The sequence below is a fragment of the Archocentrus centrarchus genome, chromosome 6 (assembly GCF_007364275.1).
Source record: "Archocentrus centrarchus isolate MPI-CPG fArcCen1 chromosome 6, fArcCen1, whole genome shotgun sequence".
NCBI lineage: Eukaryota > Metazoa > Chordata > Actinopteri > Cichliformes > Cichlidae > Archocentrus > Archocentrus centrarchus.
The window spans coordinates 28,156,292-28,175,853 of record NC_044351.1 but is presented as its reverse complement, the minus strand read 5'-3'; the positions used below and the strand labels follow the sequence as shown (position 1 = coordinate 28,175,853).

Here is a 19,562-nt window from a genome sequence, read left to right as displayed (position 1 = left end):
GATGAGGAGAGTCAGAACCTACTTTGCACTATTTCCTGACCTATTTGTGGTGCATCACTGGCATTATACAGCAGTTGCAAAAGTACAGATTTACACCTTGTTGACAGCACATGCCCATATATAGAGTTTACTTAGCTGCTCTTGTTGTTGTTTCTAAAAACAAGTAAATAATATGTTTACTCTATAGCAGACTTTGAAATAACTTAATGTGCCTTTTGTTCTCTCTTTAGGTCAGAGAAGCAGCACAGACACGTCATCTAAAACAACATGAATCCACATCCTGTTTCAGCTCAATAAGTGCACGCACTTTATTTTACTGCTAATCTTCAGACTGTCTCAGATATACAACCCTGACCACCATACTGTAACATCACCCAGTTCTTGAAAGGACAGCTTCATTACCCCGTCCACCCACCCAATTAGGAGCCAGATGGCGCTTCTGGCCAATCAAATCATGGATGCACGAATTCTCAGCAGCATGAATGGGAGGGTAGAGCTTTCCCAGTTCCTGAGAGTCACCAATCAAAGCATCGTCTCCCAGGTAAATTCTGCCCAGGATGACAACCGCAAAAACAGGAAGTATCCCTGCCCGTTATGTGGAAAACGCTTCCGCTTCAACAGCATCCTTTCCCTTCACATGCGCACTCATACAGGTGAGAAGCCGTTCAAGTGCCCATACTGCGACCACAGGGCTGCACAGAAGGGCAACCTGAAGATACACCTACGTACACACAAACAAGGTATTCTGGGCAAAGGCCGTGGGAGGATTAGGGAGGAGAACAGGTTGCTTCATGAGCTTGAGGAAAGGGCGATACTAAGAGACAGGCAGATGAGAGCCGGTCATGTTAGCCAACCGCAAGCAGCTAATATAAACCATCATCAAAAGCCTCTTCCGCAGACTTTTCCAACACAGCCTCAGTTCTTAAACAACTCCAGTGCAGCAGACAGCCAGCCATGTGGATCCACCTCGCCTAAGGTGACTGCAATTCACGATGAGCCCATCCAGCCCCAAACCGCTGGCTTCCGCTGCTCTTTCTGTAAGGGAAAGTTCAGGAAGCAGCAAGAGCTCGAGCGCCACATCAGAATCCTCCACAAACCCTACAAATGCACTCTGTGTGAGTTTGCTGCCTCACACGAGGAGGAGCTCATCAGTCATGTTGAAATGACACATATAACAGCTGATTCAGGCTCAGGACAAAAGCCCGCAACTGGGGCTGGTGATCAGGGAAAGCCCGTTGGTGAATTCCCCTGTGAGGTGTGCGGCCAGACCTTCAGCCAGGCCTGGTTCCTAAAGGGTCACATGAGGAAACACAAAGACTCTTTTGAGCACTGCTGTCAAATCTGTGGCCGTCGTTTCAAGGAACCCTGGTTTCTCAAGAACCACATGAAGGTGCACCTCAATAAGCTTGCTGCTAAGACTAATCTCCCTGCTGAGCGTGATTCCCTCACTGAGATGAGTAACCTAACACAGGACCATCAGAGCAACCTCTACTCCCAGTACATCTCCCGCATTCACAACAGGTTCCTTACAGCTGAGAGACTGGACCACTCAGATTATAACCAGATGATAGCTGCAGCAGGTGTCGACATGAAGGTCAGAGAGATGTTAGGGAGAATGATTTCCTCGGGGCCTGGTCCAGTTACAGAACCTGAGAGCGCTTCTTTGCTGGGTCTAAATCATCTCCACCCTCCGCTGAGCTCCTCCAGCATGGAATATCTGCACAAAGTCATTGCTAACAGAGATGCTATCACCAACAGCAGCAGCTATGCGGGTTGGCAGATCATAACGCCAGGGTTGCCTACCGAACAGCATATGTTCAGCCCTAAAGACCAGCAGCAGCAGCAGCAGCAGCAGCAGCAGAAGCAGTGCTCCACCTTCCTGCCTGAGAGATGTCTCCCTGCAGATGATGGGAAACTGTGCTTTGGTGACCCAGAAACCAAAGCCATAAGCAGACCTGGGAGCCCAGGCAGCATGAGTCATCACGGGCCAGCAGAGATGATCAGTGAGACAGGGAACTCCCGCTCTGGCAGTGCTGTGGACCATCGACCACGATCTTCTTCTCCAGCTACAGGTAATTCAGTGAAGGAATATAAATTTTCCAATTCCTAAAAATTATTTGAAGATGAGGAGCCTCTAGATAATGTTTTTGTGGTTTTGTGGACTTGTAGGAAGCTGATCAAATTATTACAGATTTTTATATTTTATATGAATGCATCTTGTGATTTAATTTTTTTTTCTTTTTTCAGAAATAAAATTTTGCGTCATTATCTATCTGCCCATTTAGAGTAGGTGGATCTGAAGCACAGGGTCAGCAGCACAACTACAGATAGTATCATCCACAAGGACTTTGTCTTCCTTTTAAAGATAATGGCGTCATGTTGAATTGTAGGGATAATTAGTACCCTCTATTTTATATCCGTCACATCCCCACCCCTTGCCTACAGGGGCACAAGATGTTAATGCATGCCATCTGGTGTTTTTAATGATTTGATATATACCACCCAGTGATTTTTATGATTTGATCTACCACCTGGTATTTTTATTGATAGTCTTCTGTTCCACCTGGTGATTTAGATGATTCGGCTCTATGGGTAAATGCCTTCTTTATCATGGCATCCTGCTAACATGTTATCATGAGTCTAAATTACTGCTGTAACGGCGTTATTAAGAGACGAGAAGAAAAGATAAATCCAAACTTTGTTCGCTTTCCTCACAGCTTATACTTATGGTTATTTTCTTCCAGTGTTAGAGAACTACTTATGTGCATCTAAGTCTGATGCGCTCCTGTGGGATTTGGGCCAGTATCCTCTTAAATGATGGCCGTATAGCAGAGATAAATGGATCAGGTCTAATCTCATTAGATGTTTTGTTTCCATATTGTACACACATACTGGCATCTGCATATTTACATGTAAATGCTCACAGTTTACAGCCAAATCCCTCTCTGGTTGCTCTTTAAGAAACATATTCAGGCTCTGTTGTTTCTACTTTCCCTCTTCTCCCCTATCTCCAAGACCATACGGTGTCACTTCCAGAAACATTTATGATAGTTGGCTAGCTGAGGATTTGAGTGTGCACAGTTCTGGGATGGCACATTCAGTATCAGACTCTAATTTCAGTCAATATTAAGCATGGAAACTAATTCATTGTAAAGGTCAGGCGTCATTGCTTTAGTCAATGATGGATCCGGCAGGCTCTCTCTCCCCTTCTCCTCCTCTCCTCTCTGTTCTTAGTCCTGTGTAATGGTAGACTCACTCTGGGGGCTTAGCACCGCATTGTTTAGCTCTGACAATATATCCCAGAGACCTCTGCAGCTGCTCCCTGTGCTCACAATGACAGATTAATTAACACAATCACACGCTGCTGGCCCTGGCTCAACGCACAGGTCTGCTGCGGGACAGATAGGTAAATCCTACACATATGGAGAACACGCACCACTTGATGAGGGTTTAATAACAGGGATAAGTTTTTTCGGAGGTGGGGGGTTGTAACTGATCAAGTCTGTCTGTCTCGATGCTTGGACATGGAGGAAGAGAGAGGGAGAGAGTGAGTGTTTTCTAATTCAGGAGAGCGGAGATGCTGAGGAAGAATTACCACTGCCAGATGTTCAGCTTGAGGAACATTGATTAGTCCAGAATTACTGGCTGCATTATTCATAGTCAGCCTATGGTGGTCATGAAGTTATTGATGCTCCCAATATGGATAGCAAATATAGTACAGTCACGGCTGTCAGAGTGGGAGACAGGTTCTTTGCTTGCTACATCCAGATACAGTGCCTGATTTAGATTTTTAACTACAAATACCCAACATCATAAATGAGCAAGCTGACTTTGATTTGAATAGGAGGCGTGTTATGAATCGCTTCTTTCAATATCTAATCAGGACAGATTTGAAAATGCACTTTAACTTTAATTATAATTTGAGATTAAGAATAACGACTCTTCTTAAAACTCACAAAGGGTACATGCTGCAGGCCTCTGACCTACATTGGACCAGTTAGATCCCAGATCTGAATAAAAAAAAAACATGCCTAACAAATATAAAATGCTCTGACAGTTATTAATTAGTCCCATTCAATACTCTTAACCTCAAGGTCAGTGAGCAGGCACCATGTAATGATGTTGTCCCCACATGTGTTTTGTCCCTTATTCCCTGCTTTTATGCTGCTTTTACTGTAAGTGTTACAGCCAAGAGAGCCTGAAGTGATAACTGTCTATAAAACTGTGAATGGTAATATGAGCAGTGGTTTACCCAGAAACACAGATAGAGCAGGCTGCTGTGCAGACTATCACTTTTCCTTTGGCTGTTCCACTTACATCCGTCTATTCTTTGTGATTGTTGAAAGTTAAAAAAAAAAAAAAAGCATCTTTTTTACTAAATAGGTCCTTATCTAACTCTGTCCTGGCTTAACAAATTCAGCCCTTATTCACAGATCAGAGTCAGTCTGACTGGTTTGTCTAAACTGATTACCTGTTGGCTTTTCCGTTTCCCTCTCACTTCTGTCTTTTAATCCTCTTTTTAATTATTATTGCAGATATGAGGCTCAAATTAAGCTCAAAATGCTTGTTTTCCTAGCATGCAGATAAAAAGATTTACCCAGGGAGTTCTGAACACCTGCCTTGAAATATTGTTCCACCGTCTCCTGAATGCCATTTGGCTTAATTGACTTGGAAACGTCCCAAATGCGTCATTGACTATGTGGTCTAATTAATATTAATAATATATGCTATTATAAACATCAAAGAACATCTGGTGCCCCTGTTTTTCTCACCAGTCTTGTGTGTGACTCTCACTCTCACTGTTTCATCTTAAACCAAACCAGCCACTATGTATCTCTGTTTTGCATTTCACTGCTTGATTACATATATAGAAAGAGCCAAAGCCCCACTGTATATAGAGTTTGATACCTACAATATAACTGCCAAATGCATGTGTAAGCATATAGTGTGTGTGTGTGTGTGTGTGATTGCATTGACGGTGATATATGGACGTAAATCTTAAAGCCTATTTCCATATGAAATGAATCACTCGTCCAAGCCCAGCTGCATGCTTTTTCCATAGACACGGCTCACTTGAGGTATTTATTTATTTATTTACCTTTTTCCTCCGCCTTGCACATTCAGTAAGGGCGGATAACTCATACGCATCACTTCATTAGATGCTCTGTGTTAGGTGAGAGAGGCTGGGGTTTGTAATGATGCAGTAATTGGAGTTTTGGTTGATAAATCTAAGCTCTAAAATTACTCCCCTCACATAATGTGCGCCTCTGCACTGTAAGTAAATCTTAAACTGATTAAGTTAGCATGAACCAGGCAATCACAAAGATGGCACCCATCCAAAGGAAGAGGAAAAAAAAAGGCAGAGTCTTCAGTCTTTGTGTTGTTTTTAACCACTTTCATGAAGGCTGGCAAATGGGTTTAGGAAGGTCCACACTGAGAGATGAGGTCAGATATATGTGTTTTCTGCATTTGGAGCTGACCGGTAATGTCATCGTAATTTAAGCCACAGAATAATTGAGATATATAGCGTGTCTGAAAGAGTTCCATTAAGCTGTTTGGATGGTTTTTTTTTGGTCTGTTACTGGAGACAAGGGTGTGGCACTGTTGAAGTCTCTTTCCCGCTCTTGCACACTCCACACACATGTAATCTTATGCAGACTTTAAATCAAACATGCTATATATACACACACACACACACACTCACATATAAACACTTACAGTGCAGTGCAAACAAAAGGAGGCGACTTCAGTTCAAGGACATGAATTTTCCATTTCAGCTCTGACTTTTCAATTTCATTTGGTAGGGCTCGATTTAATTAATATGTGGGTGTTATTTTACGGTTTTGTAAATTGTAATAGTAAGAAACAGCGTTCTTTTTACTACGATTCAGCTCATAATGCAGGTTTTTCTATTAAAGTTGGAAACAAAGTAAAGTAACTACTACAGATCATTAGATTTAGATTTACCTCAGAGAATTACCTCAGGGTCAGATCTCGAGGTGTATGAAATTGATATTTCTCTGGCGGGGATGAATCACTGTTGTAACTCAGATATTAGTCCATTAAAGAAGAACAATAAGGCATCAATATGCATAGAATTAAATTAATGGTGGTGGGTTTATCTCCCTATCCCAGACTCATCCCTAAAAGACACAGTATAATGTATGACCTGACCTTCAAATGCCAGGAGAGTGTTGGGCAATAAACTGCCAATATTTGTGGCTTAATGGCATCGGATGACTTTTACTGTAATTGGAATGGCAGCGAAACAGCTGGGCTGTTTAAAGACAGTGCAAGGCTGAGGTCTCAGACAATCACTAACTCAAAATGGTCACAGGGAGTGTGTTTAACCCTGAAGGGTGTTTCTGTGATAGCTATAAGGATTAAACTGAAGGTAAACAGAGGGAAGAAGACATTTAAATTACCTTTAATTAAAAGTTATGGTGTGCAAGATCAAATCTTGTATCCAGATGGATATTATTCACTGGCTAAAAGGAGAAAAATCACCCTTTGTCATTCTCCACAATAATACACTTTGTACTTTTTGAATTATGCTTCCATTGCACCATTTTTCAAGTGTGAAGCAAAAATAAACTCAGCTACAGTGCATGGTGTGGTTAATCAGAACTGCTCACATGTTGGACTTCGTTATTTCTGACTGGGAAACCCACTTACTGGTTTTGATGGAATGAGGTTCTTGTCTGCAACATCTGCCTTGTTCTAGTTGCTTTACAATCTCACTGTTTATTATTTCTGGAAGAATCTTGTTTGGTGTTAACGTCTTTGGGTGTATTTATTGCACATGGTGGTGGCGTCCATACTGTAAAATGATGGATCACTGGAGCTGAAAGCTGATTACAAGCTTGATTTACTGCAGGGCAGCACTTAAATCATTCAACTCAGCCTGGTGTGGGATTGCAACATTTTTCATGTTTAGACAACTGTTGTTGGTATATACTCAGAACCAAATGCTCTGTATGTCTCATATACACATGGTTTCCTAATTTGATTTGGTTTGTATTATGTTTTTGCTGTTATTGTCTGTGTTAGGTGAGAAAGTCTACAGGTGTCCACCTTCAAATGACTACACCGCTGCACAGACAGCCTCCCTCGGCTTCCATCTGGATCACTACCACTTCACCCACTGGCAGAACAATCGGGATCTTTCGTCTCCTTTGCCACCTAGCAGCAGCAGCAGCTCCAGCCCCAACCCCAGCTCCAAGCTCAGACCCAGATCCAGGGAGGACTGGAGCCCAGCTGCAGGTCCTTACCTTGGTCTGGAGAGCCACAGTGAAAATTCCCTGCTCATTAGCAAGCAGCCCAACCTCACAGACAAAGATGCAGGTCTAGATGGCTCCTTGTCTGGTCAAACTCGGAAGTCCCAGTACGAGCCTTTGGATTTGTCTGTCAGGCCGGATACTGTCACATCTCATTCAGCTATGTCTCCTGCTGTGCTGGTACAGATGTCCAGCATTTTTAGTAATGGACTGTCCTCCTCCATTACCCGCCAGCTACAAAGTTACTCTAACGCACCAGCTGAACTCAGTGTGAAACCCGCATTTCAGTGTGACCTCTTGGTGCATGGAGCAAAGGAGGAGATGAACACACAGAATGCAGGCTCTACAGTTCATGATGGTGAAGGTGAATTTGAGAAATCTGAGCAAAGGAGGGAGGATAAAAATGACAGTCCTGCCAAGTGGAAAATACTGAAAAACAATGTCCTTGAGTCAAAACAGTCGGGACAGGCCAGTGCTGACTTTGACGGTGCTTTTGAGAAGAAGCAAGACAAGCTAGGACAATGGGTCAGAGCTGTGGCTGAATCTCCCATTTCCTCTCTGGAGAGCTTAACTCCGGGACAGTCGGATCCACTCCAGCACCAGAGCGGCCTGCTCTCCTTCCTCAGTTCCCAGGGGAACCTAAACAGCACACCTGCTAGCGTCCACAAAGCCAGTCTTAACGGTGGCGGGAACATTGAGAAAGATGTTGCATCAGGTGAGCATAAGCTTATATATCATACACACTGAATGCGGCTGTCACTGTTATCAAGATGTAGCCAGAACTGTCTGCAGATTTGAAGGTATATAATGCCACCTAGTGGGCAAACAATGGCAGGTCCTCATCTTACATTTTGAACCACACTATTGCCATGCATGTGACAGACCACTGCAAATGGAAATAGAACAAAATTATTATTATTATTATTGACTAAGTTCTATATATAACTGGGTGACTGGGGTGCAAGCTTTAGGTTTTGTACATTGTCTGGCATGAGGATTCTGCCGTAGAAATCCAAAAAAAAGTTTCTCAGCCCTTGTCAACTGACAGAGGAAGTGTGAAGATCAAGTGTGAGTGTGTGAGTGAATCACACCAATTATGAACAACACACTTCCCTTATACTTATAGCACTTGAGTTTTTTTTTCTTGCAGATCTTATCTCTGATCTCAAATAAGGGCTAAAGAAGACACAGGTGTGTGGCACTGATTACCCCTACACTTTAAAGGGTGATATAATCTCCTAGTGTGATAGGTTACAAATCGCCAAGCCAATGAAGCCCACTGATGGAGAGGCTTAAGCTCTTGTGCTGGTGTGATATGCTTGCTGAGTGCAGATTTAATAATGCTGTCTCTCAGGAGAGGGAATCCAACAGCTGGGGTCTTTGATATGCATGTATTATGAGTGCAACATGATACACCTTCCCTCTGATCCCCCCTCTTATTCAGAAACTCAATATGTTCATGTGAAAGACAGGAAAGTGCCTGTCAACTCCATTAGGGATTAACATCTGTTCCCTTTCTTTATGATTCTAACAGCAAGATGTAGTTTTCTATTTGATTGTACAGATGGTTATTATAATACGCCGAAAAGCACCCCTCCCCTTCACCTCCTGTCATAGCCGTCACACTGTTCATGTTTCTTTCTTGCTTTTATTATGTATAATGCCATTTGGATTTAAAAAACATAGATTTTCTTCTTTTCTTTCTTTTTTTGTTTTACTTTCTTTTAAAAAAGCTGAAAGAAATTATATCATTAAACAGCTTTTCCTCACATACTGCATACTGTACTGTAACTGTGACCCGGATCAATGCAAGCAGCTATTTCAAGCATCCCTCGCCTTTTGCTTGCTGCAGATTGATCCTCCGTATTTTCTCTCCCAGGAAGTTGATGTCAAAGGCACAATAAACACCTGTCAGTCAAACTGGACAGTGAGATGGGGGGGGCTGACATTGAGAGTTCGTTGAGTGTCCTCTAAAACTGATCAAAGCAGGTGGCCCAGCAGTCTGTCCTGTCTGCAGTGCTGACCAGGTGGCTTTGTCATGGGGCTGTCTTCTGTTGACCCCATCCTCTCCATACTGTATGGCACGTCGAGTGGCATGGTGACATATTGCTGGGCAGTTTGGACATGGAGTGATGTGTTTGTGATGACAGTTCAGGTCGGCTCCAATGTGCCAGCAGTGGTAATTGGCCAGATGGTGACCTCTGGTTGAACCTGTCTGCATGCTCATTAGTCTCACTGAGCCCTCCCTTGTGTTTTAAGCACCCTCTTACCGCTGCGCTGCTTAGACTGAACCACTAGATGGCAACATTTACCACTCTAACAGTTTAAGCTGTGGTAAATATCTCACTCCCAAGTAGTGTGACATGAATTCATATTTCAGAGGCACAATTAGGACAACTATTTTTGAGAATGCTGTCATATTGCCAAATGGATGCCTTGAGGTAATTTTAAAAGAGTTAACGAGTTAACCACGCCAACTGTTCCTTCAATGATATCAGATCAGCCCTCTCAGACTCATGAGAACAAGTGAATATGAGAAGATCGATAAAGAAAGGATTAAGAATGAAAGAACATGGAGGACAGAGAGAAAGAAAAGGCCCTGATTTGAAAGGTTGAAAGGGGTGAGTCATTATCTCATTGTCTGACCTCTGCATACCCTCCGCGGAGAGGGTGACAGAGAGCGAGAGAAAAGGAGCGAGAAAGATCACCATAGATGGAGATAGATGGAGCGACAGCGAGGTGAAAGAGGAGCAGTAGTGTGGCTGTCTCTATGAGCAGATGTCGTTTGAGGGCAGTGAGAGGGCAGCGCGGCCTGCCTTTGTGCCGTGCTTCTCCCCATAGAGATAATGAAGGGTGGAACACTGGGAAGGATGTGCAGTCATCACTCACTGTCTGTGTGCCATCAGAGCTCAGGCCTGTGTCATCCGTCACCATTCAGCTCCTCTGGCCCCCGTTGGCCCCGCCACTGTCATCATGGTCATTATCTCAGCCTGTGACACACAACACACTCTCGCTGTACACACACAAACACATCAATGCATGCATGCAGGTGCAAACGTATACATGTGTACAATCTCATGTAAATATGCAAAGGTAAAGCAGGATATCCTGTTCTGATACTAGTCTCTGTGGAGTAGTAGTACAAAAATAAAACTTTATATAAAACTATACTTCCTATAATAAACAGTGTTCACACATCTAAACATACTGTCTTGACGTATAGTATGTTGTATAATTTTCTGTGTGATGAAATTTTAAGTGCACTCATTTTCAGTTTTACAATAAATAAAGTGATTCTGATGATCTGGTTAAACTGTCGGTTTGTTTATAATCTGACTCATTTCTGAAAGCTCAAGTTTATTGTCCTGTTGATTCTCGCTGTACATGTAATTGTTAATAAAAACTAAAAAAATAAGACTAAAGTTGTAACAAACTGGGATTATCCTTTAATATCAGTGTCAACATTATACAGATTCAAAGTCAGTAATCACTCTGTCTGTTTCTGTACTTTTGGCAGAGCTCCACTCTTTCTCTCAACACCATGCTCTCCCACCCCTCTCATTTCCTGTTGAGTCTCTCCATGCATTGTTATGCATGTATAGGAGTACATGTATGTGTGTGTGTATTTCTGTGAGTGAGTAGCTGGTCTGAAGCTGTGGCTTGAGCAGCCTGTGAATGGAGGATCATGTGGCGACGAGATGGATGGCTCAGAGCCCACTGCTGTCTCCTCTAATTGTAAAATATTAGTTACATTAGACTCTGGCCTGTGATTAATGGAACTTATTTGGAGGTTGCCCTCTCTTGGACCTCCCCTCTCCTCTGGTGGGAGGACTGAAAGAACGGCAGACTGAGGAAGACGAGGAGGGACAGAAAGCAAGGCAATAGAGGCAGAGAGGGGGAAGACAAGCTGGGCACCAAGCGACTAATGTAGGCCCAAGACCTTTTGGCTTATTATTAACAGACTTTATTAAAGTGTAATAGGCTACAGAATTGTTCACAGCGCCTGAGTGCATTTACAAGAATTTGATAAGACTGAGGAAAATCTGTTGAGTTTATCAAGTTACAGGTGAATGTGTGAAATCTGAGAAAGTGAAAGTAAGGAAAATGAGAATGTTTATTTTTTGGAATCCACCCCATTTTCCCGTCTTTCCACTTTAGATTGAGGCAAGGAGAAGCTTAAGTGAGACAGGCAGCGTTTCAGATGCACCACAAACTGCTCTCTACCTGGGTCTGACAAAGCTTATCTTTCTGTCTCTCTCTCTCTTTCACACACACACACACACACACACACACACAGACCCTTCTGTGCTATCCTGATGATATTCAGATGTGTCAGGCCTAGTTTGTAAATGTGTGTGTGTGTGTGTCCTTTACGGCCATCAGGTTATTATACAGCAACAGATGGAGCATTACCTTTTATTGCTCACACCTTCTGCGAGTTTTCCCACTTTTCCCTCCAAAAAAACACCTTTTTTATGTAGATGTGAAAGCGAGCGTTGAGCTGTGTACAGCTTGTCCCAGCTCTGATGAGGAGCATGATAGAGTGGAAGAGGCGAGGGCGGGGTGAAAAGGCTGAGACAGCCCTCACTTTTTGGGAAGTGATGTCAAATGACATCAGCACATAATGGTTTACTGTAACCATGAATCACAGAAAAACACATTGAAGTGTTAGACAGAGGGGAAAAGAGAAAGTCATTATATGAGGTAACATCTCAAAAATAGCACAGCGGTGAACAAGGGCACATGGCTGTCTAGGTAGAAAGGTAAATGAGTCATTTTTGCTTTGATCTTAGCAAAACCTAAGGCTTTGGTATCATACTGACTTTTTATTGAGGTTAGATAAACATCTGGAAGCTACTAATGTTAAGCTTTGTTGTTTGTATCTTAAGGGTACATTGTGTGCTGTGTCATGTATGTTCACATTGTTTATGGGGAAACTATGCAGCGGGCGCTAAAGAGGTGGACAGACAGGAAGTTTTGGCATGCCTTGCCTCCCAGCTGCAGACATCTGTCATTCCTCAACTCAACACTTGTGTGTGTGTTTATTTATTTTTGTGTGTGTGTGCGCGCACATGTGAGCTGTGAGCAGGAAGTGTGTTATAATGAGTGAGAACTTGCATGCCTTTTTATAAAAACCTGTCAGAGTGTTATAGGATATAGGTTGTGTGCCAAAGTGTTAATTATTATTTGTGATGCCAGGTCAATGTTTTTTTTTTTTTAATTTTTACATGTTTTTTTTCTGCAACCCTACAACAGCTTCAGTGCACAATAACAAATATCACCATTTCCCTCACATCTCACCTGGCCACATCTGTTCTAGAGCACTGGAAAAATGACCTGCCAAGACTAATATTTGATATCCAGAACTAAAAACATACCATATGCATTCTTTACAGAAATCAGGGCGATCCTGTTCTTTTTTCAAAGCTTTTTCTTAAATAGAGCTATATTCTGTGTCACACAGTGAGTGTGTTTTTGTCAGAGAAATTGTTTTTCTTTGATTTTATTGGCTGAGTATGTCGTGTTCAGCTTGCACATACTCGATGTATTATAATCTCAAAAATTGCCCAGTGGGATTGTGATTGATTTTCTTGTTGTCGGTATTAACCCCCCCCTCCCCTCCATTTCTGTGTATTTTTTTCCAGCTCGGAAACCATTCCAGTGCCGCTACTGCCCCTACAGCGCCTCCCAGAAGGGCAACCTGAAGACTCATGTCCTCTGTGTCCACCGTAAGCCCTTTGACAACAGTCTCTACCCTGACCGCCGCCTTCGACGTTCACACACGCCCCAGATGCCCTCCAGATTGCCTCTGAGCATCGCGGGAGACAACCGTTCGCCAGGGAGAGACCAGATCGGCGTGACATCCCTCTGTGGGACTTGATGTTATCATATTAACAGCACATACAGACAGTTATGATTATTGTTTTAGCTTCACCTCAAAAGGGTTAGGATGATGGAGATTGTTAAAAAGAAGTTAACAGCCAACTTTGATGTACATTCCAGTGTTTACTTGAAGAGCCACAGTATGTATTTATCTGTAGCAAAAGAAGCTGCCTATAATAATAAAGTCCATTGTGATGTGAATGTGTAGCTAGGGTATTTAGTGTCGTTCATTTTGTCTAAAGTGTCCAAACGATTTACTTGTGTTTACATGCATCTATCAGTCCAGCACTTGTCTGATAGGGAGAGTGTACCGTGCCTGCCCAAAGCACTTGTTCTTTCATCCAGTAAATACCCTGTGTTACATTTTTGTAAATATCGCTCGATTTCCCTTCCAGTCCAGAAGTCTTGTCTATCTGTCAGGATATGGTGCCAGATGTTCAGGCTTTAATCGCGGCAGATGTAATGAAGTAGAATGTTGCACATCGGAGCTTCCATTTGTTCTGGATTCCACTCCAGGGAGAAAGCCTCTCTCACATATAATTATTGCCCATTAACTCCTATGCTTCATGCCCTCGTGCTGGAACAATGCTCAATTAAGGGGAACCAAAGAAATGGAAAAACTGGAGAGATTCATCGATAGTACATTCAAATGATTTTTTTTTTTTCCCCCCCTACTTTTTTCAATTCAGTCAAACCAATCGTGTGTGTTTATGCCAAATCTATCCACTAGTGGAACACAGGCACAATCAACTGAGCTATTGTGTGCTGCTATGGCCATGTATGGTAATTTTAGCGTGATCTAAGCTGCCTCAGCCTCCCGTGCCAAAAGTCTGCTTGTATACCCAGAGATCACCTTGGGCAGCTGTGTGCCTGTTCAGCCGGGGCCTTGTAGCCACAGCGATGTGACTTTGACTGACAGTCGGCCTGACAACTCCATTCATGCGCCACCTGCTAGCTGTCAATCAGGGCGGCCATCCTGGGGCTATTGACGGAGCTGTCAGCTTGTGTGAGATGTGTCTGTCAAAGCCCACCCACTCTGCCACTCTGTCTCCCTGCCTGGGCAGTCTGACATTCGTTTACTGTCCTCCTTCCACCCTTCTTTTCCTTCCATCTCCTTCTCTTTCTTCCACTCACTGTCTGTCTGTCTCCTGCCTGTTTCCCATCAGAGACATGGCAGCCCCTTAATCCCCGATCCAATCACAGATTCTTTGGGTACACATTTGTCATCCTCAAACCCTCTGGTTTTTGTAATAGAGTGCTTCACAAACACTTCTGCAGGTGACTCAGGCTTGATATACATGTGTTTGCTTTTTTGTTTTTTTATAGCTGCCTCTTGCATGTACCCAGTTAACTCTGAATGTCACCAATTTTTTCTCCCCCCGTCCCGGGTTTTTTTTTTTTTTTTTTTTTTAAAGTTTGTCAGTGCACCATCCTTCTCCACCTCCCCTGCTCATTCACCCTTCATCTCTCTACCTGACAGGTGACAAGGTCTGGGCCTCCAGCTGACTGGCTAATCGGAGGCCTGTCATACCTGTCAATACTTTTTCAGGGCTGTGCCAAGCCAGACCTGACCATCTTTTGAGTTGACCAAGGGCACAGAGTTTTGTGACAAGAGGAGGGAAAACTCTAGACGTTTTCTGCAAAATTCAGTAACTTGTACCCCTCTAACAGCCCTCTGGATATAGTTCATCCCTAAAGCCTCATCCTGTCAAACCTCCTAATTAGGCACAGTTTCCCTTAAAGCAGGAACTTTAATTAATGCTGGAGAAGTTTGTTAATTACTCTTAATGGTGATGAATGTTTTAGTTAATGTCACACTACCGTTGTCACTACCATGCTCGGGTTTTTTGTGCTTTGTAAGGACTTGTTTTTCTCGAGTACAACCCTGTCTTTTTTTTTTTTAGTGTTGATTTACATTTGCACTCAATTTTTAGACCCCGCTGTCACTTGATCTGAAAGGGCTGTTTGCATATGATTGGCTTGACAGACAAGTGAAATACGGAGATGCCAAATTCCTGTATTTTTATTTGACTAAGCTTTGGCTCACCTTGACCTTTTGCTGAGAATGACATCCTGTTTACGTGCAGTAAATCAATCCTCATTCTCTGACACCTATAAATAACCGTTCTCTGGAGAAAAGGAAGACATGCCATCCCACAGACTGTTGATGTGGGGTTTGTCTAAAAAAAAAAAAAGCCTCAAGTTAGAATCATGAGATTTTTAATTAAAGTGTTGGACTGAATGTTAATTTTTAAAACATGTTTAACAGGGTTAAACATATCTAACAAATCTTTTGTTCTTTCTATTCCTTCTCTTTCCACAATGAAAATTATCACCAACAGCTCCTACTCATCTAGCTTTCCTTTAATTTTTTGCTCATATCCTCATTATTATCCACCCTTTTATTACTACTAGTTACTGTTGCTTATCTGCAGATCATTTCTGAGGTCTCTTTCTCAGCCTCATTGAGAGAGGCGGGCCATGTACAGCTAATCAGCTTGAATAAGTAAAGGAAACAGTTTGACAGGCCAGGTAATGAGAAGTAATGAATCACTAATCACAATCTCTTACAACCCTTGGAGCACAGATGAAAAATTAAAGGTAATTAGCTTGCACAGTTGTGAAAACAATATTTAAGACTGTTGGCATCACATGGCACAGACTTAACAGATTTTCTCCGCTGATAACATACATCAACACCACGCTGAAGTCCTAATATCAAGCTGTTATTGGAAAAGCTTTCTAGATGTAATTTTAGTGACTGATCTGATTGGGGTATACACGTCTCGCTTTTTTTTTCTCCCTTCTCAGGCAATCTTGCCAAAATGCAAGCATGAAAAATGTTTCACTTTGCTTTTCCCCCCTCAGATTTTTCCTACCAAGGGAAAGAGGGAACATGCCAAGAACATGCTTCTAAAATTTAGCTCTAGTAAAAGTAACACTGAGAAATATATTCATTCTCTGCCTTACTCACACACACACACACACACACACACACACACACACACACACACACACACACACACACACACACACACACACACACACACACACACACACACACACACACACACACACACAGACGCACACATATAGAATGCAAGGTAAATCAGAGAGATGTGGTCGGAGCTGTGAACCTTCTGCAGCTCTCCATGGTTCCTGTGCTTGACAGCAGAGTGAAGGATGCTTTGACAGAGCCCGTGTTTGACAAGTCTGCGTGAGACTCAAAGTACAGGCTCCAGACATGGACTGTCAGTCAAAGCCGGCACATCTCCCAGCTGAGACATGCCAGTTTAGTCACAGTTACAAAGGAACTAATATGCGTTAAGTGGAGCAAGGCACACATATGGGCCTGGTAGAGCCCTGTGTCCCGAGGCTGGGATTGAATGGATGCCAAAGAACATAAGCCCAAGATATAAAAAGAATTACAAGGGGACAAATAAAACATGGGGATTATGTCAGTGTGAGAAATGGAGGCGTTGTAATTCTGCATGTGTGCCGGCCTGCCTCTCCTGTTTCAGCATCCAGGGCCTGTGGGCTGTAGCCCGGCAGGCCTGCACCTGTGCTTTGAGGATCCAGGAGCTTTAGAGACAGAATGGAGAGGAGGCTGTTATACTGTATCACGGAGGGAGGAAAAAAAAAAGATGGGGAGGAGGGAGGGGGAATTGGAGGAGAAAAAGTGGGACAGGACAGACTGATTGGGGGTGTTGGAGGTAGCAATCCAGCCCTAGAATACTGTATTTGGCTAATCAGATGCCAGCACCCATATTTTGGATTTCAGGCTTACATGCAAGGGAGCAAAACCTCTGCAGTACACGTGTTTAATTAAATACTAATGACAGAAAGTGACTAGATTTGAGTCCATAGATGCTCCCCTGCTCATGTCATGCTATCACCAAAAGTTGATCTGAGTTTCAAGCCTCTTCTCTCTCTCTTTCTCTCTCTCTCTCTTTTCTTCACTTTCTGCTGAAAAGACCTGTCTCGCATAACAAACAATTGCACCAAACTCTATTAAAATCACTTCATGGGGATGTGATAGTGCCTCAAGTTAAAGGCTGTAATTGAAACGCATTTGACAAACCACGCACCGCAAAGCGACAATAGACAAGCTGTGATTCTCACTTGAGTTATTCAGTGGAAATGATTATCATCATTTTATTCGGTGCCCTACACAACTTCCTTGAATAGTACATCTTTAAAACAGTGATTCTCAGATTTGCTCATGCTAACGATCTTCAGATGGATAGACACCCGCATAATGATTTTCCTTTTCTCTACATGACTCAGTACATAATGGCCAATGGAACCTATACACAGTTTCCTGATGAACTAAAAGCTAAAATGGCTCATTTATTTATTTATTTGATTTGATTTGATTTGATGACATCCAAGCAAGGCTCCCTGAATGCCACTTTGACAACTTACTGTTCTCCAATCTGCACCGAAGCGCAGTGTAACCAGTCAAACCCCAAGAAGTGGAAAGTCTCCCTGGGAAGATGCGCCCGTCCATTGATTTGAAGTGACAGCCACATCCTTGACAAACACACCTGTCATTGTTCAAGTCACATCACATTTTCAGTTTCAAAGACAGAAGACAGTAGAGGTGTGCAGATTTGTGCGTGTGTATGTATGTGTGTGTGTGTGTGTGTATTTATGCACAAATGAGCATGAGAACCCATAAGAAAGTTTCTCCATCTCTTTTTTTTTCCTTTTTTTTTCCTTTTTTGCGGAGAGATATGTCCACTCGGCTCCAGCTGTTGTACAGGAACACGGCCAGATTCTTTCATTGGCTTCTTCAGCCGATGTTTATGAAACAAGACATCTGGGATATTTATTTTCAAATAGGCGTCAGAATGGATTTAATGTGCCAGAATCTGCTGACCATCACTCTATGTGTATAGTCCTATTTCAATGTGCCTCTGCAGTGGTGTGGCAAGTTTTAAGTGGGGAGGGGGCCTGGTTATGGGGGACTGAGGGAGGGGGGGGGGGATGAGCTGCTGCAATAATAAGCAGATTTTAATGATTTACTATAAATCAGCAGACGAGGCCTCTGCTTGGGGAGACTGAGGGGGATGACAGCTCCTGACTCACACACCTCGCAAATGCCTTGCTGATGATGTGTGTGTGCTTCACATCATCAATCACTGAGCACACACACACACACACACACACACACACACACACACACACACACACACACACACACACACACACACACACACTTTTACAAAAACATGCTTTCAACACACGTATGCAGGTGCACAGGCACACACACACACAGTGCGGTCACACACATGTTTCTTGTCTCTAATGTCTCCTGTGCTGTGGCAGGGGACAAATCAATCATGGGTACAGAAGTTCAAGGGGGTAAGAGATTGTCTGGTCCGTTTTTCCCTATGCTATTGATCCCATTTTACTGGCATCATCGCCAAGCTGTCTCACAAACCCTGGGATGGCGATGGATTGAAAGTGGATGATTGAGAGAGGAGGTAGGGTGACATTCACTGTAATCTCAGCCCTCCACCTACGCCACCCCACCCTTCCCCTGCACCACCCTTCTACTAACATGCAGACAAATCCAATGACATTGAAAGTTAGCATTGTAGCAGGAGTTTCTGGAGCAGATAGAATCCGGCCCATCAGCTTAAATCTGCGCTATCTCACAGTAAAGAAAACACACTTGGCAGAGATTAAGAGCGGGCTTTTTTTTTTGTTTTGTTTTGCTTTCTTTTGTTTTTCCTGTCTCTTTGTATTTCTCCTCCAGCCATCATACTGTATGTCTGACTGTCTGAAGGTGTGCTGCCATCTCCTCTTTTTTCAAATTGATGAAACAGACACTGGAGAGAGAACACCTCCTGACAGCACATCCCAAAGTGTGTGGGAGACGTAAAAAAAAAAAGAGTGACACAGAACATTTCTCTGAAATTTCAAATGAGGCTCATGTGGAAAATATTGATGCTTGCTCAATTTCCTCATAAGTAGACTCAGTGTTTCCTTATCTATTGTGTATAAACAAATGAGGGGGATTTTTGCAGCAAATGATGGATAGCCGTCTGGTGGGTGAAAATTGAAAGGAATATTGTTAAAGGAGCGATCACAGGATAAACAGATTGCGCACAGATTCTCCAGGAGATTATTGTTTCTGCCAGAACCTGTGGTGTTTTATGGTTTTTTATCTTTTTTCTAGTGAAACGTTGATTCCCATTGGTCAGACGACAAAGAAAGATTACTATTTTCAAACTGTCAGTAACACCCTTTCAAAAAAAAAAAAAAATCCAGATGTATTTGAAATCTGAAATATTATCTGCCTTATTTATAGAAGCCTTTTTCTCTGGCTTTCCCATAACAATTAAAATCTTTCAATCCACAACACTGCATTATGCCCAAGTTAAGATATACAGT

General features: G+C 42.8%; 1 protein-coding gene across 1 annotated transcript; it reads left to right on the top strand.

Moving 5' to 3' along the window:
- The first annotated feature begins 1 nt into the window (after position 1).
- LOC115782015 (zinc finger protein 536-like) lies at positions 2-13,339 on the top strand. Its single transcript, XM_030731984.1, has 4 exons — positions 2-10; positions 389-2,072; positions 7,051-7,992; positions 12,923-13,339. Exons 1-4 carry the CDS (start codon positions 2-4, stop codon positions 13,156-13,158), a joined length of 2,871 nt encoding a protein of 956 aa, XP_030587844.1. The 3' UTR covers positions 13,159-13,339.
- The last annotated feature ends 6,223 nt before the right edge of the window (positions 13,340-19,562 follow it).